Source organism: Hippocampus bargibanti, linkage group LG05 (assembly GCF_051943395.1).
Source record: "Hippocampus bargibanti isolate YZ-2025 linkage group LG05, ASM5194339v1, whole genome shotgun sequence".
NCBI lineage: Eukaryota > Metazoa > Chordata > Actinopteri > Syngnathiformes > Syngnathidae > Hippocampus > Hippocampus bargibanti.
The window spans coordinates 29,429,639-29,455,336 of NC_142738.1; the positions used below are offsets into that span (position 1 = coordinate 29,429,639).

A 25,698-nucleotide genomic window follows, 5' to 3' on the forward strand; every position below is an offset into this window, starting at 1 on the left:
TTATTATTATTATTATTATTATTATTATTATAAAAACATTCAATACAGCGTTAGAAACCATAGACTCTCTTCTTTTGCCAGAAAAAAAAGTTAATTCCTAAGTGATATCGGTCTGGAGTTATGAGCTTGAAATGGGGGCAGATGCACGAAATACAATGCAATAGTGATTGATTTAGCGCTTTAACAATAGCTGAAGCTGGAACAAAGCGCTATCATGGAAAAAAGGGAAATGCTGCCCCCTTGTGGAAAAAAAAAAAAAAAAAAACAATTGCCAGTGGCTATAGCCAGGGCTTTATCAGCACCCAAGCATGAAAAAACTATTTCGGGAATGGCGCTCTACGTCATATTTTATTGTCAAATAAATTCGTGAATGGCAGTGAATGAGTTAATAAGACATCGTAAACGTGACATGTTGGCAGTAAAATAGAAAAAGTCTTCATGGATGCATTTTCTAAATAAAAGGTCACTTGACAGTCACAGTTTTTCTGTGGGTGAGCCACATGCGCCAGCGTTCACTCAACCCCGAAGTAACTCAAATAGATAGAAAGCCAGCGAGATAGCTAGCTAGCTAATGGATAGCAAATAAATAGCGAATAGAGAGCCAGATAGCTAACAACTAGGCAGCTAATAGCGAGCCAGCTAAACCTTGACGGGGGGAGGGGAGTCCATCTTGAGAACATGGCCGCCGATTGAAATCATCGTAATCGTTTGCCAGCGGGCTCATGGTTTTTTTTGGGTTTTTTTTCCATAAGATTAAACCGCTCCTCTGTTTGACTAGCGTCTGTGTGCCAAATGGGCGTGGCGCCGCCTGTGCTACCGGTTGAAGCCGAAGCAGCGATAAAGGCAACGGGGGACAGTGCGCGGAACGGTGCCAGACTGGACCTCCTTAAATCAACTAAAATCGGGATTCAAGGTGGGCTAGAAAGTAGACAAAGATTGTATAACATAAAACTGAGGAGGATAAGATCCATACCAGGTGGGACTCCACATTTTTAGGTTGGAGTCTAGAAATACTGAGACAACCAGATGGACTTGGACGGGTTGGTCTCACTCTTGAAATATCCTCGGCGTAGTGAGCATCGAGTTCGGGTCCGGCCTCCACCGAGTCAAACCTGAACATTATGCTACTTTGCCTAAACCGCATCTTGATAGACTAGAATTTAAACAACCGGAGTGAGGTAAGACTGGAACCTAACACTGAAATCCAGCCAGACGACCAGGACGCTTTCGTTTTAGCGCTACGACCAAGTGAAAGAACCTTCCCGGCGCTCCCGCCGGATCGTCCCGTGACATCGGTGAGTAAATGTTATGTTGACTCTGTTGTTGTTGAATTTGGCAAATGCGCCTCAGAGCGAGCCGAGCAACGCGTTTGTCTTGTTCAAAACGCACAAACTTCCCGGCTTGGCACGTGTGTTTGTTGACGGGGCTAGCGGACGGCCATTTTTGGACAGAGGAGAAACATTTTTATTTCACAGTCAACAGTCGATTTATGGTTTTCCATCTCCATTAGATAAGAATTTGTCACTGCAGCCTTAAAGGACAACCGACACCTTTTTTTTGTTTCCTGACATCAGAAAATACACCTAAAATACCCAAAACATGCAGGCTGATATTTTTAGTCAAAGGCAAAACACCAATAAAAATGACTTCAAGTTGCCTAAAACTGCCACTAATGAGCTCAAAACTGGAGAGATTCAGAAGGTCCCACCCCCAGTTTGTGACGTCTCTTCAGGATGCTCCTTCACAAACTGCCTTGCTCCAGAATCAAAACAATGGCTTCAGAGAGTTCAGATTCGGAAAAAGATCCTTGTTACTCACTCATCCAGTTATGAATATGTTTCGAAGGACACGACATATGAAGCATATATGAAGCTCCGTGAATAAGCAATACAGGCAACATCCAAGTTACGACCGGTTTCCGTTCCGGTCGTAAGTCAAGCGGTCGTAAATTGAAACGCGAGGATCATGACAAATGACGGCACGCTGGCATCTCCTATACGACAGCATAGTATACAATGTCAATCTATTGGTTTTAAGCAACGTTTTCTATTGAATACTATTATATACCTAAATGTTGACAGTTCATTTATAAATCTTGTAACTTTTAGTGTCATTTTAATCATTTTATATTTCGTATTATCGATCTTTATTATTGTGTCGGCGCACACGCTTCCTGCTTACCCAAATACGCACGGAAAACTTGTAAATACACGTTTTTGTATTACCCTGGATGTTCTATATCCTCATCCGAGCCCCCTCCCCAGTTTTCATAGGCGCTTATAAATGAAATGGATTGAATTGGATTGGATTGGATATGCCTTTATTAGTCTCGCAGTGGAGAAATTTACATTTCACAGCAGCAAAGTAATGAAAGGAATGAAAGTAGAAAAATGTATATTATTGTTCCGTTTCTGCACCACCGTGTGTGAGTTGCTTCTTGCCATTGTCGGGTTTCCCACTCGTCGTTTTTAGTATTCTTTATTTTTTAGTATTCCCCTGGTCCTCTTTTTGGGACCAGCGCTTTGCGTTGCTGGCTGTAGCGGTAGCCGCAGGAGAATAAAAAATAAAAACGTCTGGCGGTCGTAAGTACGGGTTGTCGTAACTCGCGCCGATCGTAAATCGGATGTTACCTGTATAGCATCAACTTGGGTGATATGTGGCATATATGGACATGAATAACAAATAATAAGCTACAAGATGTCAACATCAATGCAGATTGTTTAATAATTGTGCATGCAAAACGTTTAAACTTTCAAGATGAAGAGTTACGAATTTACATATGAATGACAGCGGTTATCCATCGCTAACTCCGGTTAGCTCCTCATTCCAGCAGCTGAATAGGTTTGCTCCACTATTATGACGATTGCTCTCTTTCACCATTGGAAGCAACTTTCTACCCATTGTCAGGCTGAGAGGATGACAGCGGTTATCCAAGCGGGGATTCGCGCACTCAGTGGAGCTCCTTGGCTGGCGCTACACTGCTCTGCTATGTTGGAAATGACTGGTTTCTCCACTGGGAATTTGTGTTACAGCAATTGGCTGCCACACAACAATTCACCATCACGTTATTGATGTAGTTTTCCTTCTAATTTTGCAATCAACACGGTGTTTTCAGACGAAACAAAGTACCCAAAATGCACTGTGTGTCACTTTCTCGGTCAGGGGCGTTCCCTCAGTGACGTCACTCCGTCATCAACTGGAAAACAAGACTTCATGAATATTCAGCGTGAGTTTTAAACGTCAAATATAGCTATATACGGTGGAATCTTTGTAAAATGCGGTCAGTAGAAGTCATTTGAAGTGATTTTACAAATTATGGACGCAGCTTGTCCGAAGGTGTCGGTTGTCCTTTAAGAATACAGTGATACCTCCGCTGAAAGATGCTTCAGCTCACGAACTTTTGCCCTCAAGAACATTAAATTCGCGAACATAGTCTTTGCTGACGGACTAGTTTTCAGCGGACGAACCAAACCACACGGTTGAACAGCGCCACGGTGGCTGACGGACGAAACCAAACCACGACGTCCCAGTTCGTCAGCCCCTTTGTTATTGTGGTTTGATCGACATTTTGGACCATATCGAGTGGAGTACTTTTGCTACTATGGGAGCAAAAAAGACCCCACCACAGGCTAGTTTTAAGCCGAAGAGGACACAAAAGAAAATGACCGAGATCATCGAAAAACACCAACCCGGTGTACGTTTGTGTGACTTTGCGTCCCAGTACCAGTACGCTAAGTCGACCTTTGCTACCATCCTTAAGAACAAGGAAGCTATTAAGGGTGCGAGTGTGGCTAAGGGTGTTTCCGTGTTGTCTAAGCAACGGTCTCAGGCAATAGAAGAGGTGAAAAAACTGTTAATTTGGATTACCGAAAAGCAGTTAGCAGGGCACAGTGTGAGTGAGGGTATTAACGCTGAGAAAGCACCTTCCAAACAGTAACTCCCTCCCTCCTCCTCCCACTCCATTCCATCAAGCCATCAACTACCATCACAAAGGTAAATAAAATCACTTTATTATACAATACTTTACTTTAATTACAATCCAATAGGACATTTATTAGACGTAAAATAAGTATTTTTTGTAGTTTTAAGGCTTATTTAGTAGAAAGTTACGTTTTATAGGGACCTGGGAATAGACTATTCTCATTTTCATGGTTTCTTATGGGAAATAAATGTTCGGAAGACGAACTTTTGGCCTCACACACACTTTCTGGGAACCAATTATGTTCGTGAGCTGAGGTATCACTGTATCCAGGGATTCAGGTTTTAGCGTAGCCAGTTGTAGATTTGAGGCCGACCACCAACTCAAATTAGGGGTGAGTCGCCGGATGAGAAAATCTGAATCGAAACCCAAGCAGTGGTCATGCCTCTTCTATCGTCATTTACAGAATTTTCATCATCTTTATCATCATGTCGTGGTCTTCAGCGTCATCCTCCATCTTGGACATGTTGGACACGTCACCCAGTGAAATCGTTAACGGAATCGTCGAGAGAATTCCATGTTGGTAGCGCGCATACACACACACACACACACACACACACACACACACACACACACACACACACACACACACCAACAATCCCAATCGCATGCTTGATATGACAACCTTGGCAAATAAATAAATCACAAATGAGGTGAGTATATTTTTGCTTTTTTGAATGTTGCTGTGCCGATAACCATTTTGTGTTTGGGAGCCTTTTACTGAGAGAGTTGCTTGTTCTGTAGCCACAAAGGGACATATGTCTTCTTGTGCCGGTCCCAAGCCCGGATAAATACAGAGGGTTGTGTCATGAAGGGCATCCGACGTAAATGCTTGGCCAAAACAAACATATGGATCAAACCTCTAAAGATGGAGGACACTGATTTGCTGTGGTGACCCATTGAAGGGAAAAGCCGAAAATAAAAGAATAAATAAATAAGCAAATGAACAAATAAATAAATAAACAACCAGATAAAAATATATAGATAGATAAATAAACACATACATACAGATATACTGTGTTGAGTTTGCATAGTCTCTCCGGGCTCGCGTGGGTTTTCTCCGGGTCCTCCGGTTTCCTCCCACATTCCAAAAATTTGCATGGCAGGCAGATTGAACACTCCGAATTGTCCCTAGGAATGAGTAAGAGTGACTGTTGCTTCTCTTTGTGTGCCCTGCGTTTGGCTGGCAACCAATTCAGGGTGTCCCCCGCTTGTGCCCTAAGACAGCTGGGATAAGCTCCAGCACCCCCCGCGACCCTAATGAGGAATAAGCGGTACGGAAAATGGATGGATGGAATACACGAATAAATAAATACATAAGCAAATAGGAAAAAATCAATACATAGACACATCAATAAATAAATATCTGAATTAATAAATAAATACATAAATATATGAATAAATACATGAATGAATAACTAAATACATAACTAAATATATTTTAAAAAATCAGTACACACATAAATAAATACATGAATTACTTATTGAATGAATGAAGACATAATTAAATAGATAATTAAATCAATAAATACATACATAAATACAGTGAGACCTCAACTTCCGAACTTAATTGGTTCCCAGACAGTGTGTAAGGCGAAAAGTGTGTATCTCAAAAAACAAATTCCCATAGGAAACCATTAAAATGGGAATAATCCGTTCCCGGGTTTCCATAAAATATACTTTTCAACTGAATAAGCCTTAAAACTACACACAACATACCTTATTCTATGTATAATAAATGTGCTATTGTATTGTAATGAAAGAAATACACTGCATTATATCATAAAGTCACTTTATTTACATTGTGTATTTGTGATGGTCAATATGGCTTGATGGAATGGCGTTGGAGGTCAAAGGTCAAAGGGAATTGCTGTTTGGAAAGAAAGGCACATTACATGACGACTGTAATTAAAGAAATAAACTGTGCTGTAAAATAAAGTTTTATTTACCTTTTTGATGGTCGTTGATGGCTTATGGAAGGAGAGTCACCTTCCATAAGGACTGTTGGTAACTTAACCTCTGGTGCTGTTCGATCGTGTGCTTCCGCCGAAGATCACTCCGCCAGCCGTGGTGGGTGTGTATTATGAAAATAGTGCTTATTATAAGGTTTAATTTTCATAAATTTGACGTTTGTAAGACGAAAAGTTTGTAAGTTGAGGTCTCACTGTACATGGATGAATAAATACATGACTAAAGAGATAAATAAATCAATACACACAAATAAATATACAAATGAATAAATAAATACATAAATTAATAGATTAAAAAATCATAAACAAATAAATACATGAATTAATAAATAAATACATAACGAAATAGATACATGAATGAATAAATACATAACTCGGGATTGAACGACTATAGACCTGTCGCTCTGACGTCTGTGGTCATGAAGTCCTTTGAACGCCTCGTGCTGAACCACCTAAAGAACATCACCGGACCTCTGCTAGATCCTCTTCAGTTTGCCTACCGGGCAAACAGGTCTGTGGAGGATGCAGTCAACATCGGACTGCACCACATCCTCGACCACCTTGACAACACAGGAACCTACGCAAGGATCCTGTTTGTGGACTACAGCTCTGCGTTCAATACCATCATCCCAGAACTCCTCACCCCCAAACTTCTCCAGCTTGGTGTGTCCCCCACGATCTGCCAGTGGACCCTCAGCTTCCTGACAGGACGGACACAACAGGTCAGACTGGGAAATATATCATCCACAACACGAACCACGAGCACTGGAGCCCCGCAGGGATGCGTCCTCTCTCCATTGCTCTTCTCTCTCTACACGAACGACTGCACCTCAATGCACCCAGCTGTCAAATTCATAAAGTTCGCAGACGACACCACGGTCATCGGTCTCATCAAAGACGGCGACGAGTCTGCGTACCGACAACAAGTGGAGCAGCTGGAGCTCTGGTGCAGCCGTCACAACCTGGAGCTGAACACGCTCAAGACAGTTGAGATGATCGTGGACTTCAGGAAACATCCATCACCACAGCTACCACTCACACTATCCAACTGCCTGGTGTCAACCGTTGAGACCTTCAAGTTCCTGGGAGTCACAGTCTCCCAGGAAATGAAGTGGGAGGTCAACACCAACTCTATCCTGAAAAAGGCCCAACAGAGAATGTACTTCCTGAGGCTGCTAAAGAAGCATGGCCTGCCAAAGGAGGTGCTGCAACATTTCTACACGGCTGTCATCGAATCCATCCTGTGTTCTTCCATCACCGTTTGGTTCGGGGCCGCCACAAAAATGGACAAAATCCGACTTCAACGGACAGTTAGGACGGCGGAAAAAATCATTGGCACCGCCCTACCCACTCTCGAGGACTTGCACACTGCAAGAATCCAAACTAGGGCGCAGAAAATCCTACTGGACCCTCCGCACCCTGCCCACCACCTTTTCCAGCTATTCCCCTCAGACAGGCGCTACCGATCCATGCGCACCAAATCCAGCAGACATTTAAACAGCTTCTTCCCCCAAGCCATTAACTCTTTGAACTCTTTCAACAGTAGCCAAAATGGAACTGTATAGTGCCACTTAGCAGTTTTTTTGACAACGATACTAGTGCAGCGTGTTCTACCGGAAACAAATTCCTTGTGTGTCCTACATACTTGGCAATAAAGATGATTCTGATTCTGATTCTGATAACTAAATAGAAAAATAAAAAATCAATACACACATGAATAAATAAATACATGAAGGATTAAATAAATACATAACTAAATAGATGAATAAATACATGCATAAATAAATACATGAATGAATAAATAAATACAGTAAAGTCTCGTTATATCGATATTCAAGGGAGTCCGAAAAAATATCGATATAACCAGGACTATCGATATATCCGACCCTGTTTGCATGTAATTTTCTCCGTGCGTGCATAGAAATAGTATCGATATAACCGGGACTATCGATACATCCGATATCGATATAACGAGACTTTACTGTATCTATATCATCTAGACCAGGGGTGGGCACTCCTGGTCCTGGAGAGCCACCCTCCTGCATGTTTTCCAAGTCTCCTTGTTGCAACACACCTGATTCAAATGAGCAGGTTCAATGTAAGGCTTCCGCGGAGCTTGATGATTATCTGATTATTTGAATCAGGTGTATTGTAACAGGGAGACTTGGAAAATATGCAGGAGGGTAGCTCTCCAGGACCAGGAGTGCCCACCCCTGATCTAGCCAATCTATATCTATTTCATCTATATATCTTTATCATCTATGTAACTACAGTGAGACCTCAACTTACAAACACCTTATCTTACAAACTTTTCGTCTTACAAACGTCAAATTTATGAAAATTAAACCTTATAATACGCACTATTTTCATAATACACACCAACCACGGCTGGCGGAGTGATCTTCGGCGGAAGCACACGACCGAACAGCACCAGAGGTTAAGCATAGAAATAGTATCGATATAACCGGGACTATCGATATATCCGATATCGATATAACGAGACTTTACTGTACATAACTAAATAGAAAACAAATGAATAAATACACAAATAGGTAAATAAATAAATAGATCACTAAATAGATGATTGAAATACAAATATAAATAAAAGAAATTAATGGGTATATAAATAAATACATGAATGGATAAAAAAAAAAATACATGCATTAATTATTTAATTAATTAGCACACAAATAAATAAATAAATAAATAAAGTCATTAGTTAATTAGTTCGTTTTTTTTAATAACAGCAACAATTAGGCCAAAACACAAACCGAGTTAGCCTCTCCCTTGTCTTTATGTTCCGGAGCGGCAAGCGTCAAACACCGCAGTTGATTAGAAATCGAAAAGGGACAAATCACCTGACTGGCGGCCATCGTCGCTACCGACGACGTGTAATGGCGCCACCCGTTTTGCTTTGCAGTGCCTCGCTGGGCCGTGTATGTGCTGGCGGCGGCGGGCGTCGTGGCCTTCTTGCTGATTGTGTGTTGCGTGTGCGCCTGCTGTCTGCGATCCCGTCGCAAGAAACGACGGCAGAAGCCGCCGCAGCCGCTGGCCAATCAGCAGACGCCCGGCGGGCAGCTCGCCGGCAAGCTGGTGAGAGGAACGCCCGGCACCGTCAACTGGACTGCAGCCCAGCCCCTCCCCCCCCACTCCCCCTTTGAACCTTGGTCACTTGCCAACAGGTTCAACCCGGCCTGGGGGGCGTCAACTCTGGAGCCCATGAGCAGCCTCGAGGCAAACTGCTCTACTCGCTGGAGTTCAACGCCGCTCTCTCCGAGGTGACTGAAATACAGTGATACCTCTGCTTACGAACGCTTTAGATAACGAACTTTTCGTTTTTACGAACGTTAAATTCGCGAGAATATAATCTTGGCATACGAACTATTTTTCGGGAAACACACGGAGCGCCCAACACCCAAAAACATGCATGGCAGGCAGATTGAGCACTCCAAATTGTCCCTAGATGTGAGTGTGAGAGTGACTGTTGTACGTCTTTGTGTGCCCTGCGATTGGCTGGCGACCAATTCAGGGTGTCCCCCGCCTCGTGCCCGAATACAGCTGAGATAGGCTCCAGCAACCCCCGCGACCCTAATGAGGAATAAGCGGTACGGAAAATGAGGATGAGAGATGAGATGAGACACGGAGCGCCACAATGAGTGATGTGTCCGTTCTCCTAACAAGGAAATGGCAGCCGACTTTTTTTGTCCTCTGTTCCCTTCCCCCAGTCTTCGGTTAAAGCCACACGTGACTGGTCAAGATCCGTGGTAGATGAGGGAGGGGACACACGCAGCAGTGAGCGGGGGGAGGGGTTACAGAAAGATAAACACACACACACACACACGAAAGGGAGATGACAGAGCATGAAACAAAAAAACAAAAGTAATAAAGGTGAAATAGTGAGAAAATGGATAGAAAACAGTGAAATTTAGTCTCGTTTCAATGTTATTGATAGTTCAAAGTCAGAGTGTAGACTGCAAGGTTAAAATATCCCATCAATCAGGCTCCACAAATAACCCGCACAAGCCATCTGTACAATTTGAAGAGATCATACAAGCAAGGGAACCAGCTATTAGTGAAGTTTCTAGTGTGTTGGCCTACATCTGTTGCTGTTTCAATATCACAATTTCTAAGATGTACAACCCAGAGCTCCTTGAGACACTTTATGCAAAAAGCTATCCATTTCATCAAGCCATCAACGACCGTCACAAAGGTCAATAAAATGACTTTATTATACAGTACAGTTTATTTCTTTAATTACAATACCATAGTGCATTTATTATCCATAAAATATGGTATATTGTGTGCAGTTTTAAGGCTAATTTAGTTGAAAATTATCTTTTATGGGGACCTGAGAACAGATTATTCCCATTTTAATGGTTTCCTATGGGAAATTAATGATTGGAATACACACTTTTTGCCTTACACACTTTCTGGGAACAAATTAAGTTCGTAAACCAAGGTATCACTGTACTTGAACAACCCCCACCCCCCAAGTGAAGCCAACTGAATGGCGGGTATCTGTGTGCCCGCAGCTGAAGGTGGGCGTGAAGGAAGTCAGCGACCTGAAGGCCATGGATGTGGGCGGATCTTCTGACCCCTACGTCAAGGTCTACCTCCTTCCCGATAGGACAAAGACCTGCGAGACCAAAGTCCTGAAGAACACACTCAACGCCACCTTCAACGAGACCTTCAACTTCCAGGTACGACCACGAAGCGGTGTGGGATGAAAGTCCAGCAGCTCGACCCTGATTCCGAGGTGGTCCCATGTTGAATCTCTGTGGTTTTGCATCTGCTCAGATTTCCAAAGCCGATTTGATGAAGTCGACGGCCGTTCTTCAGGTTTTCGACTTTGACCGCTTCTCCAAACACGACATCATCGGAGAACTGCGCCTAAGACTCGGGCACGTGGACTGGAACCACGTCATCGAGGAGTGGAGGGATCTCGACTGGCCTGCCGACATGGAGGTCAGACCGAAACCCAAAACCCACATTGGGATCATCTTTTGGTCATGAAAATGAGATGACTCTAACCTGAACCTGGTCTGAACCGCTTATCCTCCCCCTGAGGGTCTCAGTTTGTGCAGGAGCTGTCTTGGGGCAAACCTGTACATCTGCCATGCGAGGGCGACGTGCAAACCGGTCGAACACCATCTGAACTTCACCCAATCGTTTCTTCTGAGTCCAGGAGGAGAACCTGGGTGATATCTGCTTCTCTCTGCGTTACGTTCCGACCTCCAGCAAACTCACCGTGGTCATCCTGGAGGCCAAAGACCTCAAGAGCACCGACCAGGATGGAAGCTCGGGTTAGTAAACCGGCCAATCGCGACTCCTGTCATCAAAATTCAGAAGATGAGATCAAGGGTGACATCAGAACCATTTGATGGGCGGTACCATCTGTGGATGGTTCTTGTGGCGGTCCAGATCCCTACGTGAAGGTCCAACTGGCTCTGGACAAGCGCAAGTGGAAGAAGAAGAAGACATCCATCAAGAAGAACACGCTCAACCCCTACTACAATGAGAGCTTTTCCTTCAAAGTCACCATGGAGCAAATTCAGGTAAGGGGGCAGAACGCCCACTCGCAGTCAACCAAGGTCCACCGAGGTCAACCAAGGTCCACCGAGGTCCAACGTGACGAACGCCCGCATGTGTCCAGCGTGTCAACGTGGTGATCTCCGTGTGGGACCACGACCCCATGACTCCTAACGACTCGACGGGCAAGATCTTCCTGGGCTGCGACGCTGCCGGCAACCAGTTGAGGCACTGGGCCGACATGCTGGCCAACCCCCGCCGCCCCGTGGCGCAGTGGCACGCGCTGCTCTCAGCGCAACAGGTCAACGCCGCCCTCGTCCTCAAGAAGAAGATTCCCCTGGCCAACAATTTGCCCTTCTGATCGGCCGTCGGGGGGGAAAACGAGGGGGGGGCACTTGGGAATCTTTGAATGACTCTGTTAGAGGTACAAACAAAATGGCCAACTTGCACTCGGTCAGCGACAAGCTGCCCCCAAATGCTTCACGTTCACGATTCACTATTGAGCTATCTATTGAGCTAGCTAGTGATCAAACTAGCTTCGTTCTATTGTGTTTGTATTGTTCACTATCGATAAAAAATCTGATTACAGTGTAATGAAAATGTTTCCGTTTTTCAAATCGGTTTTCATAAAGATTTCTGAACAGTACTAATATTATAATAAGAATAACAATACAACAATAATAATACTAATGTTTTTAATATGCATTTATGATTTTATTATTAAAAAGTAATACACGCAATTTACATTTCTTTTAATTGCTAAATGATAAATAAACCTCTCCATCTGTCCCTTTTGAAAATCAAAATTGGACTCGTGAGCGAAAATTCGCCCCCACCTGTTTTTTTCTTTGTATTTGTATATTAGGAGGTAAATACAGGTAACATCTGAGTTATGACCGGCTTCCGTTTCCACAAAACGGTCGTAAGTCAAACGGTCGTGAGTCGAAATCCATTCAAAATGGCTGACGTGACGTTTACACGACAGGATAGTTAGTATACGATGTCAAACTGTTGTTTTTAACCAACGTTTTCTATTGAATACTGTTATATACCAAACTGTTTACAGTTCGTTGATAAATTTGATAATTTTAGTGTCATTTTTATCATTTTATATTTCGTATTATCGATTTTTATGACTGTATAACTGTACCTGTTATGTATACAAAACTGCTTACTGTACGGTTCGTTTATAAATGTTACACTTACCTTTTCGTGTCGTTTTTATCAGGAAAAAAGCAGTGTACAGACAGTACTACAGGAGATGTTGCCGAGACGGTATCTGCACTGTATGACTACTACATTTAATGTAGTCACTGTGCACTGTGTGACATCCTGGCTGGCCAAAATTGTAGTACGCGTATCAGGCTGCTTGCGCGTTGCGGTGGCAGGCGTAGAATTAAAAAAAAAAGTCTGGCTTTCGTGGTTGTAATTTGCGCCGGTCGTAACTCTGATGTTACATGTATCTTGATGTAAGGTGGTTTGTTGTTGTTGGGTTGGTGCCCGGTGAGCCCCGGAAGCAATCAAGCTGAGCTGCTGAATCATCTTTTCGACTTTGTGCTGCTTCAAATCTCCTGAGAACGCCTGGCGTTAATCAGCGACGTGCAGTGACACCGCCGACCTACCGGGGGCGCCAAAAACAATTGGATGGACGAATCATGCCAAACTGATCCACTTTTCTTCCGTTTCAAATCACTCACGAAAATTCCGGAAGTGAGTGAAACTGCCCAAATTCATTGTTTTGAACATGAAAAATAACATTGTCACGATCTCAAGTTTAAGAGAGGTTTGTAATATCAGAGTGAGGTTGTCAAACTCCTCACATCAACAGCAAATCGGGGAACAAAATCAACTGTGGGTTCGGTTGTGCTGATTTTCTACTTGACAGAAGCTCGAGAGGAGGATGAGCGTTGACATCAGGTTACCAAGTTACCGGCGGTCCAATGACACCGAGCGCAGCATCTCGAAGAACAAAAAAATCAAAACAAAACCGTGAGTGTTGCTGTCAGTCAGTCCGTAGATCCTCGGACGCGCTGCAAAAGACGCGCAGTGAGTTGTACATGTATTTTAATCTTATTTCAATGCGTTTGTGTTTCCTTGATCATCTCGAAATCTGCGTTTTTATTTAATTATTTTGCTTGACTTTGTGAGGTTAGAACAGGGGTCGGGAACCTTTTTAACTATGAGGGCCATAAAAGTAAAATATTTAGAAATGTTTTCAGTGAGAGCCACACACACCCACGCGCGAGCTCGCGCGCGCACACACACAGGCAAACATGCACGCAAACACGCACGCAAGCGCGGCCACTTTTCAACAAAATGTCAGAATGTATTACTTAAACTGACTTTGTGATACTGCTCACCGTTAACTTGAATGGTTTTCCGTTCCTCCTGATTGGTAAAAATCCAGCCAAACGATCGGAATGAAAGTTAACCTGCCGGGTCCATAGGCGAAGAATATTGCAAGCTAATATTAGCGTTAACAGTTACCGTTAATCTTTTAACAATTTTTAACGGAATTAAATATTTCCCCGATTGCACAGCGTTTTAACCTATGAATTGGCGTGTTCGTTGCGAGAGGGATGACCAAAAAAGCCGGCAAGTTGCTCACAGATGATTTATTCCTAACAATTTGATCTAATACATAATTCTGGGTCTCGAATATGACAGTCTAGCGAGCTATCAAGCTAGCTACCTAGCTATGTATTTGCTATTAGCTGTCTGGCTGGCTAGCTATATAGCTAGCTATCACTTAGCTATTTAGCTGCCTAGGTAGCTATCTCTTAGTGACTGTATCTATTAACTAGCGAGCTAGCTTTCTATATATTTGAGTTACTTTGGGGTTGAGTGTCACGAACTGCTCACCCACAGAAAAACTGATCCTGTGACTAAAGTGACCTTGAGAGTTTTAAAACTATTATTATTATTATTATTAACATCATCATTATTATTATTATTATTATTATTATTATTATTATTATTATTATTACTAACTCTCTATCTATTTGAGTTATTCCGGGTTGAGTGCACGCTGGCGCATGTGGCTGCCGCTGCTCATCTGCAGAAAAACTGATCCTGTGACTGTAAAGTGACCTTGAGAGTTTTGAAAGGCGCTTAGAAATGAAATGGATTATTATTATTATAGCTAAGTGATAGCTAGCTAGATAGCTAGCCAGCCAGACAGCTAATAGATAGCAAATGAAAATGTAAATTTCTCCACTGTGAGACTAAGAAAGGCATATCCAATCCAATCCAATACATAGCTAGGTAGCTAGCTTGATAGCTAGGTAGACTGTCATAAATCTTCTCTCATAAGGAATTCTGTCAAACAGAAAAAAATCATTTGTTTTAACTTTTTTTTTTTTTTACCACGAAATGATAGCAAAGATCCATTCCCTACAACGGAAATTCCCATATCCGCAACACAGAATTACAATCCATACAAATTGTGTAATTTTTGCTCGATATACGGGAAAAAAAGTTCTGTTGAATGTGCTTATGAACTGGTTGAGTTATGTACTTTTAACAGTTAAGAACCACTAATCGAGGGTGTTTGATTACCCGACTAAGCATGTTTTGGGTATGTTGTGGCCTGGAATCGAGCCGCAATACCGGCGGTCTCCTCGCCAGCCTGGTGGAGCAGTCATTTCCTAATAGAGTCACAAGAAGAAGAAAAAAAACGACGCGTTTCCGTGTTGGCTAGCTAGTTAGCTAGCTGCCTGTCTTGCGCTAGTTTCAGATAAACACCCGTTCAACGGGTCTCGCGCCAACGTCAAATCGCGTTTGTCTTGATTGGGGGTCAAATGCGGAATAATCTCGGAAAGCCGTGAAGGAGTGACACGTCGTCGCTTAGCTATACTAAGCGGCGGCGGCGTCTGAGCGACTGGCACCGGCCGCCAACGAGTTCCGTTAGCATGGCGACAGTTGCTAAGGTGTGACGACATGACTTGATCGCCCAGCGTTCATTTGGTCGCTCCAACACTTAGCGGGTCGTGCGCGCGTCTCCGTCCGATGGAGGTGGCGCGTTGCCCCGCTCAGCCGACAAGATGAGCCGACGGCAGCTTGTGCCCTTGTATGCAGGAAGCCCGGCATGGACGCCCGCCCCGAGTGCGACATCGCGGCTCCTGAAAAGGGGCCGAGTCGGAAGCCCGACGGACGTCGCGGTGGGAGTAAATCTGCATGGTCGCTCGCTGTGAAAAAAAAAACAACAAACATCGGTAACCTTCTTCTCGCCTTTCCTGTCTCCAGCAGGACTCGTGAGCGCTTTTCACAAGATCTTCATCGACCCCAACACCCTCCACATCCAGTCCGTCGGTCACCTGGAATGTGCTGGTACGTTTTTGCGTTTGACAGCAAAAAATAACCAAGCAAATGCAATACAGTGTTACCTCAGCTTACGAACTTTATTGATTCCCAGAAAGTGAGTGTAAAGCGAAAAGTTCGTCTTCTAAACAATTATTTCCCATAAGAAACTGTTAAAATGAGAATCATCCGTTCCCAGGTCCCCATAAAACACAATTTTCTACTGAATAAGCCTCAAAACTCCACAAAATAAACCATATTTTATGGATAATAAATGTATTGTATTGTAATAAAATAAATAAACTGTACTGTATAATCAAGTGGTTTTATTGACCTTTGTGATGGTCGTTGATGTAGTTGCCTCTTGATGAAATCCGAGTGAAGTTGCCGTGCTCTCTCGGCGATAATACCCTCACTCGCACTGTCCCCTGCTAGCTGCTTTTCGTTAAAGTTTTTCAACCGCTTCTATTGCCTGAGACCGTTGCTTAAACAACACAGAAACACCCTTAGCCACACCTAGCAACTTAGCGTAATGGTACTGGGACGCTAAGTCGCACAAACGCACACCTTGGTGTTTTTCGATGATCTCCTTTTTCTGCTCGACCGTCATTTTCTTTTCTGTCCTCTTCGGCTTGACACAAGCCTGTGGTGGGGTCTTTTTCGCTCCCATAATTGCAAAAGTACTCCACTCGATAACAAACCACGTATGAACTCGAAGAAAGGAGTGATGATGAAAACGAGTCCGGCAGCCACCGTGGCGCTGTGTGGTTTGATTCATTTGCCGAAAATCAGTTTGTTAGCCAAGATTATCTTCTCGCGAATTTAATGTTCGTAAGGCGAAACGTTTGTGAGCTAAAGCATTCGTAAGCTGCGGTATGACTGTATATCTTCACCCGAACGTTCCTCCGCACCCTAAACCTATCTTTAGTCTCTATACGGTGAATTTAAAAGTATAACTAGCTGTCTAGCTGGCTGGCTGGCTATCTAGCTAGCTAGCTATTTGGCTAGCTATCTAATAGCTATCTAGTGGCTATCTAATAGCTATCTACCAGCTATCTACTAGCTATCTATTAGCTATCTGGGTAGCTATCTAATAGCTATCTATTAGCTAGCTAACTAGCTTTCTATCTATTTGAGTTACTACCGGCTTGAGTGATGGCTGGCGCGTGTGGCTGCCGCTGCACTGTAAAGTGACCTTGAGAGTTTTGAAAGGCGCTTAGAAATGAAACGGATTATTCAAATGAACTTCATGCATGCTATCATATGGAAGCACATCCCCCCCCACCCAATATTATTATTATTATATTTTAATTTGAAGCTTGGTGAGAGGAATTTTTACACTTATCAAAACATCTTATCAAAACCAAAGTGGGGGAACAAAATGCATGTCCAGTACCTGGTTTTTATTTTTGGAAAATATCTAAGAGTCAGATTTTTTTTTGTTCATATTGATAACTTTGTATTGATTTTGATGTAAAATCATGTTGCAGATTTTTGCAACGTTTATAATAGTACAGTAAAGTCTCCTTATATCGATATCGGTTATATCGATAGTACTCCTTATTACGATACTATTTCTATGAACGCAAGGAGAAAATTTACATGCCGTAGGATCGGATATATCGATAGTCCGGTTATATTGATATTTTTTCCGACTCCCGAGAATATCGATATAACGAGACTTTACTGTATTAATATTAATATTAATATTAATAATAATAATAATAATACATTCCATTTAATTTATAAGCGCCTTTCAAAACTCTCTTTACAGTCACAGGATACGTTTTTCTGTGGGTGAGCAGCGGCAGCCACACGCGCCAGCACCCCTAAGTAACTCAAATAAAACGTTTAACTCATTGACTGCCAGGTGATGTGCAAAAAATGTGTCCACTCCAGTGCCAGGGTTTTTGTCATTGTCACTCCAATTCCAGGACCCACAGAATATTGACTTTTAGGACGACATCAACATTCAATGCAGTGTAAAAAACCTTAGTCTCTCTGCTTTCATCAGAAAAAAATGGTTAATTCCTAAGTTATATGGGTCTGGAGTAATCTGAGCTTGAAATGGGGGCAGCTGTACAAAAAAAACAATGCAATACATACATATTGGTTTCTATAGTGCTTTAACAACAGCGGAAGGTGTAACAAAGCGCTAACATGGCTAACATTCCCGTTTGTCCCCTTGTTTTTTTTCAGGTTCTTGTCCCGATTTGACGATGAGTAGAAGAGACGCGGCGGACGTGGCTGCTGCCACCTTGACTCCCCAGTTGCCCCCCCGGGCTCACCGCCATCGGCCCCTCTGCGTGTCTGTGTCTTCCGACAGCAGCGGACGCTTCAAAGCACTTGACACGCAGGAGTGGAGGAACAGCCTCAAAGCTCAGGTGCACGCTCGTATTCCCACGTTACAAGGCGAGGCGAGCGGATTTCAACCGTGACGTTGTGACGATCCAACGCACACCATTTTATTCAGCCTGCAAAAGCAAATCAAGCGGGTTACAGAGCTAGCTAGCGATCAAGCTAGCTAGCAACTGTGCTAGCTAATTACAGAGCTAGCTCTCTTTCTATTCAGCTAGCTGGCTGATCCCTTACATCACAAGTGTGAAAGTCAAGGCCCAGGGGCCAACTCTGGCCCGCCACATCATTTTATTCGGCCCGCGAAAGCAAGTCAAACCTGTGAAATTACATGCTCATCTGTCGAGCTAGCTAATGTAGCCTTTAGGGGGCACAAGCCAGTGTCTTATTGTGCCGGTCCCAAGCCCGGATAAATACAGAGGGTTGTGTCAGGAAGGGCATCCGACGTAAAAAAAAATGCCAAAACAATTATGCGAATCAAACCTCTGAATCCCATACCGGATCGGTCGAGGCCCGGGTTAACAACGGCCGCCATTGGTACTGTTGACCTTCAGGGTGCCAGTGGAAAATGGACTACTGTTGGTCGAAGAAGGAGAGGAGGGATGTGTGCCCAGAGGAAAAGAGAGAAATGGAGCGCCAAGAGTATACAGGTAAAGGTAGAGAGCTGGTTGACATGATGCAGAGAAGGAAGGTAGACATACTGTGTGTCCAGGAGACCAGGTGGAAAGGGAGCAAGGCTAGAAGCTTAGGGTCATGGTTTAAGTTGTTCTATCATGGTGAAGAAAGAAAGAGAAATGGTGTTGTGGTTATCTTAAAAGAGGAGTTTATTAGGAATGCCTTAGAAGTAAAAAGAGTATCAGATAAAAGATGAGTCTGAAGCTAGAAATTGAAGGCGTGATGTTCAGTGTTGTTTGTGGGTATGCCCCACAAGTAGGATGTGAGCTGGCGGAGAAGGAGAAATTTTGGTTGGACTTTGATGAAGTCATACAGAACATCCCGAGAAGTGAGAGGGTTGTAATTGGTGGAGACTTCAATGGACATGTTGGCGCAGGAAACAAAGATGATGAGGAGGTGATGGGCAGGTTTGGACTCCAGATGAGGAACGCCGAAGGACAGATGGTGGTTGACTTTGCTAAGAGAATGGAAATGGCTATTGTGAATACTTTCTTTCAGAAGAGACTGGAACATTGGGTGACCTACAAGAGTGGAGGAAGAAGTACACAGGTAGACTACATTTTGTGTCAACGACGCCATCTAAAGGAAATCAGTGACTGCAAAGTAGTGGTTGGTGAGAGTGTAGCCAGACAGCATAGGTTGGTGGTGTGTAAGATGACGCTGGCAGTGAGGAAGATGAAGAAACCAAAGGCTGAAGTGAGGACAAAATGGTGGAAGTTGAAAAGGGAAGTGTTGCATGACATTTAGGAAGGAGGTAAGACAAGCACTGGGTGGGCAAGAGGTCCTTCCAGATGACTGGCAAACTACAGCGAAGATAATCAAGAGACACAGGTCGGAAAGTACTTGGTATATCGAGTGGGAGAAAGGTAGATAAGGAGACTTGGTGGTGGAATGGGGAGGTGCAGGAGTGTATACAGAGAAAGAGGTTAGCAAAGAAGGGGAGGACGGATGAGAGTAGACAGCAGTACAAGGAGATGCAGTGCACGGTTAAAGTAAAGCTGGCAAAGGCCAAACAAGAGGCCTATGATGACTTGTATGCTCGGCTGGAAAGCAAGGAAGGTGAGACTGATCTTTACAGGCTGGTGAGGCAGAGAGACAAAGATGGTAAGGACCTGCAGCAGGTTCGGGTGATTAAGGATAGAGATGGCTATGTATTAACAGGTGCCAGTGGTGTGATGGCAAGATGGAAAGAGTACTTTGAAGAATTGATGAATGAGGAAAATGAGAAGGAACAAAGCGTAGAAGACGTGACGGGTGTGGACCAAGACGTAGCAAACATTAGCAAGGATGAAGTGAGGAGGGCGCTGAAGAGGATGAAGGGGGGAAAGGCACTCGGGCCTGATGATTTACCAATTGAGGTATGGAAGTGCCTTGGAGAGGTGGCGGTGGTGTTCCTGACTGGGTTATTCACGACAGATGCAGTGACAGATTACGACAGATGCAGTGTTTGCTTTAAGAATGCTGATAGAGAAATACAGAGAAGGTCAGAAGGAATTGCATTGTGTCTTTGTAGATCTGGAGAAAGTGTACGACAGGGTGCCCAGAGAAGAGCTGTGGCATTGCATGAGGAAGTCTGGAGTGACGGAAAAGTATGTGAGAGCGGTACAAGACATGTATCATCACTGTAAGACAGTTGTGAGGTGTGCTGTTGGTATGACTGAGGAATTCAAGGTGGAGGTGGGACTCCACCAGGGGTCAGCTCTGAGCCCCTTCTTGTTTGCTATGGTGATGGACAGGCTGACAGACGATATTAGACAAGAATCTCCTTGGACCATGATGTTTGCAGATGACATTGTAATCTGTAGCGAGAACAGGGAACAGGTGGCGGAGAAACTAGAGATGTGGAGATATGCCCTGGAAAGGAGAGGAATGAAGATCAGTCGCAGCAAGACGGAATATATGTGTGTGAATGAGAGGGATCCAAGTGCAAGAGTGATGCTACAGGGAGAAGAGATAAAGAAGGTGGAGGATTTTAAGTACTTGGGGTCAACTGTTCAGAGCAATGGAGAGTGTGGACAAGAGGTGAAGAAGCGTGTCCAGGCAGGCTGGAGCGGCTGGAGAAAAATGTCAGGTGTGATGTGTGATAGAAGGGTTTCAGCTAGGATGAAAGGAAAAGTGTATAAAACGGTGGTGAGACCAGCCATGATGTTTGGACTGGAGACAGTGCCACTGAAGAAAAGACAGGAAGCAGAGCTGGAGGTGGCAGAGCTGAAGATGTTGAGGTTTTCTTTGGGAGTGACCAGGTTGGATAGGATCAGGAATGAGTACATTAGAGGGACACCTCATATTAGAGACTTTGGAGAGAAAGTCAGAGAGGCCAGACTGAGATGGTTTGGACATGTCCAGAAGAGAGAGAGTGACTACATCGGGAGAAGGATGCTGAGTCTTGAACTGCCAGGCAGGAGACCGAGAGGAAGACCGCAGAGGAGATTTATGGATGTGGTCAAAGAGGACATGAAGGTAGCTGGTGTGAGAGAAGAGGATGCACAAAACCGGGTTAGATGGAGGACATTGATTCGCTGTGACGACCCCTGAAGGGAAAAGCCGAAAGGAAAAGAAGAAGAAGATCTGTCGAGCTAGCTAGCGACCGAGCTCGTTAGCCACCGAGCCAGTTAGCGACTGAGCTAGCTAGGAAACGAACTTGCTAGCGATCAAGCTAGCTGGCGATAGAGCTAGCTCTCTTTCTATTCAGCTAGCTGGCTGATCCCTTACATCACAGGTGTAAAAGTCAAGGCCCATGGGCCAAATCTGGCCCGCCACATCATTTTATTCAGAGCGCCAAAGCAGATCAAATTAGTGAAATTCTATGATGCTAGCTAGCGAGCGAATCGAGAGGAAACCGTTTCGACAATGTGGCCCACCCGCGGCAAAAATAACTTTGCCACCCTTGATGGAAAAATGGCCAAACATCTAGATCTCTAGCTAGTGCGCGTGTGACGTCCGGCCCTTTCAGATGGAGCAGGCCCACGGCGCGGGCGCCGCCAGCAGCACGGGCTCCCTGGAGCGGGCGTCCCTGTTCTGCGCCCCGGGTGGGGCTCCGCCACCCAAAGCCGCGGCTCGCTTCCCGCTCTTCCCGCCGGCGCGGAACGTCAGCTCCGAGTCGGACTCCAACCCGCCATCGCGGCAGGGCTCCAAGAAGCTGCGCCACTACGGCCGGCGGGCGGCCACGGGCCCAGCTGGCCCCCGCGGCGGGGAACCGCCGCATTCGCCGGAGGTCACCCCCGGCGAGGGTGGCGTCGGCCCTCCGCGCCGCCACTTTGAGCCGGTCATCTCCAAGGTGACGGACTACATCTACGTGGGCAACCTGAACGCGGCCTACAACGGGCGGACGTTGTGCCGCAACAACATTGACAGCATCATCGACATGAGCGGCGGCGGCGGCGGCGCCCTCAGCCTGATCCCCTGTACGTGCTCGCGCGGCGCTCGCCACAGCTGGTCCCGCCTGAAGGTGGACATGGGCGACGTGAAGCAGCGCTGCTTCGAGGACATCAACGAGTGCCTGCACGCCTCGGCGGGCAAGCGCAAACGGGTCTTGGTCCACTGCGGCGACGGCTTGTCGCTGGCGCCCACCTGCGTCATCCAGTACCTAATGCTCAAGCGCGACATGCGCCTGCTGGCTGCCTACGAGCTGCTGCGCGCCAGCTACCCCGTCAACATCCGCCGGTGTCACCGTAACCTGCTGGTCAGCCTGGAGCGGACCCTGCGGCCCGGCGACGCCGACCCGGAGACTTTCGAGCAGGCCATCTCCCGGAAACTGGCCTGGACCTGAAACCTCCCCCGACAACTGCTCAAAATGTGCTTCTGAGATGCGGTAATCCCGATTCTGGTACCGGACCGGGTCTCATGGACTTCCAGTTGATCTCCCATCCATCTCTTTGATTCTTTTAAATGTTCTTTTTATCATCTCAGAGGTCCGAAGAGGACCTGGTTCCAATTCCCGAGGTACCATATGTGGTCTACTCGATCCCTTTTGCGAGTCTTCCCTCACTGATTTTTTTGAAAGCACATTTCAGGAGATGTGAGACTTGGTTCCAGGTCCAGAGAGGTCCTTCTGTAGACCTCCACTTGATCTTTGTGACAGACTCAATCCGACTCAAAAGATGGTTTTGGTTGCGCAACGAGATCCATCTTCGGTGTTTTCTCCCCCAAGATGTTTGGATTTCCATCTCCATCGCAAGTTCTCCGGCGAGCGGGATTGTGGATCGTGCGATGTGGTTCTGGTAGCTGTTGCACTTTTCTTCTCCTAAAGAAACTCGATTGGTGTTGAACTTCCTGGTTCTCGGTCAGATGTTTTGTGTAAATGTTCCGATGGCTTGAAATTTGTTGTTTGGATTGGATTAGTCTTTATTCGTCTCGCAGTGGAGACATTTACATTCCACAGCAACCAAGTGATTAAATGATGAGGAAAGGAAAGGAAGAAGTGGAAAAATTAAATACAGGAGCTGTTGTCAAGGCAGCTACTCTCACGACAGCCATCTTGAAGTCAAAAGAAAAAAACATGAATACAAAAATATGGAACGGATTAACACTTTTTACATTGATTATCATGGAAAATGTTGTTTTGGTTTTCAACAAAAATAACAAAATAATATGACAACACAAAGACAGTTATTCAATCTTCAGCACTTTCTGCACCTTTTTTGGTGCATGAAGCAGTTCTAGATGAAAGAGGAGAGGATCAAAGCATCCTTTTCACCAGTGGATCAGAGGAGTCACAGTTGAATCTGCACGTCCGCTACAAACTAAATGTTGAAAGCAAACAAGAAGCTGTTAGCATCCATTGACCAAAAGAAATTGTCGAATGTCTTCTTTCCCACGTCACTACGCTTCAATTCCAAGCCGTGACCGATCCACATACCGGTAACATCCGACTTACGACAGAGTTCCGTTCCGACCAAACGGTTGTAAGTCAAAATGGTCATAAGTCGAAATCCATTCAAAATGTTGAATAGAGACTCGTGGCTGTATGACTGGCAAACTCCCGCCATCACATGGTCGATTGCTGTACGAGAGTGAGATGCTGGCTGGCTGGACAAAATTGTTGCCGGCCTGCAGTTGCAGTGCCAGGCGTGGAATTGAAATTTTAAAAATGGAGGCCGTGGTCGTAAGGACAGGTGGTCGTAAGTCAACCTGGTCATAAGTCGGATGTTATCTGTACACCCGAGCTGTCCAGTGATAACAGTCAAATGATGAATTGTGAAATGTTGTACTTAACCGCGACAAGAATTTTGCTATAGTTCAACGACATAGCAAAAATTATTCAAGGTGAAAATGCAAAATGGACGTTTGGATTGGATTGGATTTGGTTTGAAGGACATAGAAACAAAAAAAAGCAAGAACGAGGGGGGGGGGGGGAATACAAGTGGTCATGAAAATAACGTCTTTATTTGAATAAGCCGATGTCAAAAATTCCCACGACCTCAAACACATCTTGACTATTTTGGGGCTCATGTCACCACTTTATTTTCTATAACATGCAACATTTTTCTGGTCATATTTAAACTTGATTCACTTGAATTGTCTGCTGATATTTTAACTTGTTTCCTTCTTGAATCGTCTGGTTTTACGATTTTTGTTCCAAATGTATCTACAACTTTCTTTTTGGGCATCCCTCACCACGTTTTTTTATTTTCCTTTGTTATTCGACACAAAATCAAATTTGACTCCCTGCCACTTGATGACAAACGTTTTTTTAAAAATATGCAAATATTTCCCGAATAAACGATTCGCCCAACCACGGTAATGCGATGCTTGCATGGCAAAAGTGGCTAGCAGCGGCTACGCTAACGCGGAAGTCGTCTTTGGTTGGATTGTGATGTCACATTTGCAGCTTTTCTCGATGTGCTCTCTTCAATTTCCCTCCAATTTTTGGTTCTTTTTACGTGCAAATGTGAACGTTTGTGAACGCTTGGTTGGCTTTTGTATATCGGCGCTTTTTGTTTTTTTGCGTCTGTGGCGAAGGTGAACTTGAATTTGGTTCTCCTCGATGTTCTCAGGTGATTCTTCGGTGGTACGACCACGTTTGTACTGTTCGTTCAATAAAAGATGACTTATATGATCACGTTTTGGTTGTTTCAAAATAAATTCATTGGTGTCAAAACATAAAATTGATGCTGTATGCTCATATGATCCTTTACTTTAGTTAGTTTAGGAAACTAGTTCGCTGAAGAAGCATCTTGGATAAGAAGCGAGACATCCGACACCTCCAAAAAAAAAAAGTACAGACGACGGCTGAAGAAACCTTTTCATCATATGATCCTTGTGGTGATAAAAAAAAAAAACCCTGCACCACCATATTTTCATGAGCATAGAGAGTTTGATGTTTCTATTTATTTGAAAATTGGTAGTTGTCAAATCTCGCAGGCAAGTGACACGCAGATGTATCCCATCGTGACGTGAAACTCCGTCCGACGCTGTGCGGGTCTCTGCGAGCCTGCGTGTGTGTCTGAGTCCGAATGATTCTGATTCCCTGTCCGCGACGGCTACTTTTATACCCATCTCCACATACCTGTCAACCTGTACGTTTTTGCCATACAAAGTACGTTTATTACAGTGACGTGCGGTGAGGTTCATGCCTGGCGAGGCACTGACGTCATCACAGTGTAGATTTACAAATATGAACTCCACCATTTGATTGGCAACAGTTAACGTGTTTTGTTTAAAATGTACTGTCAGCATTCTTTATATTCTGTATACAAACTAGCATAGAAAAAAGAATACATAAAAAAACGTTATCATGTTACCTTTACTTATAAATGAAGTCCATGTGCAGCTTCTTCTGAAGAAAGGCATCGATAACTTCTTTGTAGAAGACTTCCTTATCTTTCTTCAGTTTTAAAAGTCTCTCTGTCTCAATAGAGATCACTGCCAGTGAAGAAAGTCGTCCTTGAT

At 44.4% G+C, this 25,698-nt stretch overlaps 2 protein-coding genes across 10 annotated transcripts; both read left to right on the plus strand.

The window, feature by feature from the left end:
- The first annotated feature begins 759 nt into the window (after window positions 1–759).
- On the plus strand, window positions 760–12,876 carry syt8 (synaptotagmin VIII). 5 transcript variants are annotated; one of them, XM_088997657.1, is made up of 10 exons: window positions 760–913; window positions 997–3,226; window positions 4,386–4,498; window positions 8,870–9,042; window positions 9,132–9,227; window positions 10,482–10,649; window positions 10,747–10,914; window positions 11,135–11,252; window positions 11,371–11,504; window positions 11,603–12,872. In XM_088997657.1, exons 3-10 carry the CDS (start codon window positions 4,408–4,410, stop codon window positions 11,837–11,839), a joined length of 1,185 nt encoding a protein of 394 aa, XP_088853783.1. In that variant the 5' UTR covers window positions 760–913; window positions 997–3,226; window positions 4,386–4,407; the 3' UTR covers window positions 11,840–12,872. The 5 variants fall into 5 exon arrangements, with proteins under 5 accessions (XP_088853783.1, XP_088853784.1, XP_088853786.1 ...); XM_088997658.1 differs by having other exon boundaries at window positions 997–1,295; window positions 11,603–12,871; XM_088997660.1 differs by lacking the exons at window positions 8,870–9,042; window positions 9,132–9,227 and having other exon boundaries at window positions 997–3,073; window positions 3,163–3,226; window positions 11,603–12,876.
- A 2,253-nt stretch (window positions 12,877–15,129) lies between these two features.
- Window positions 15,130–24,865, plus strand: LOC148898435 (uncharacterized). 5 transcript variants are annotated; one of them, XM_088997666.1, is made up of 5 exons: window positions 15,131–15,407; window positions 15,556–15,638; window positions 15,727–15,807; window positions 17,977–18,161; window positions 21,761–24,865. In XM_088997666.1, exons 2-5 carry the CDS (start codon window positions 15,566–15,568, stop codon window positions 22,574–22,576), a joined length of 1,155 nt encoding a protein of 384 aa, XP_088853792.1. In that variant the 5' UTR covers window positions 15,131–15,407; window positions 15,556–15,565; the 3' UTR covers window positions 22,577–24,865. The 5 variants fall into 5 exon arrangements, with proteins under 5 accessions (XP_088853788.1, XP_088853792.1, XP_088853790.1 ...); XM_088997664.1 differs by having other exon boundaries at window positions 15,132–15,407; window positions 15,724–15,807; XM_088997662.1 differs by having other exon boundaries at window positions 15,130–15,644.
- Window positions 24,866–25,698: the final 833 nt, after the last annotated feature.

Bases quoted from the DNA above. Each gene is read 5' to 3' on its own strand.
- syt8 (XM_088997657.1), top strand. From the start codon at position 4,408: ATGTCGTGGTCTTCAGCGTCATCCTCCATCTTGGACATGTTGGACACG. The intron at 4,499-8,869 runs GTTGGTAGCGCG...TTTGCTTTGCAG, and splicing joins AATCGTCGAGAGAATTCCAT to TGCCTCGCTGGGCCGTGTAT. The intron at 10,915-11,134 runs GTCAGACCGAAA...TTCTGAGTCCAG, and splicing joins ACTGGCCTGCCGACATGGAG to GAGGAGAACCTGGGTGATAT.
- LOC148898435 (XM_088997662.1), top strand. From the start codon at position 15,566: ATGGACGCCCGCCCCGAGTGCGACATCGCGGCTCCTGAAAAGGGGCCG. The intron at 15,645-15,726 runs GTAAATCTGCAT...TGTCTCCAGCAG, and splicing joins CGACGGACGTCGCGGTGGGA to GACTCGTGAGCGCTTTTCAC. The intron at 15,808-17,976 runs GTACGTTTTTGC...GTTTTTTTTCAG, and splicing joins CGGTCACCTGGAATGTGCTG to GTTCTTGTCCCGATTTGACG.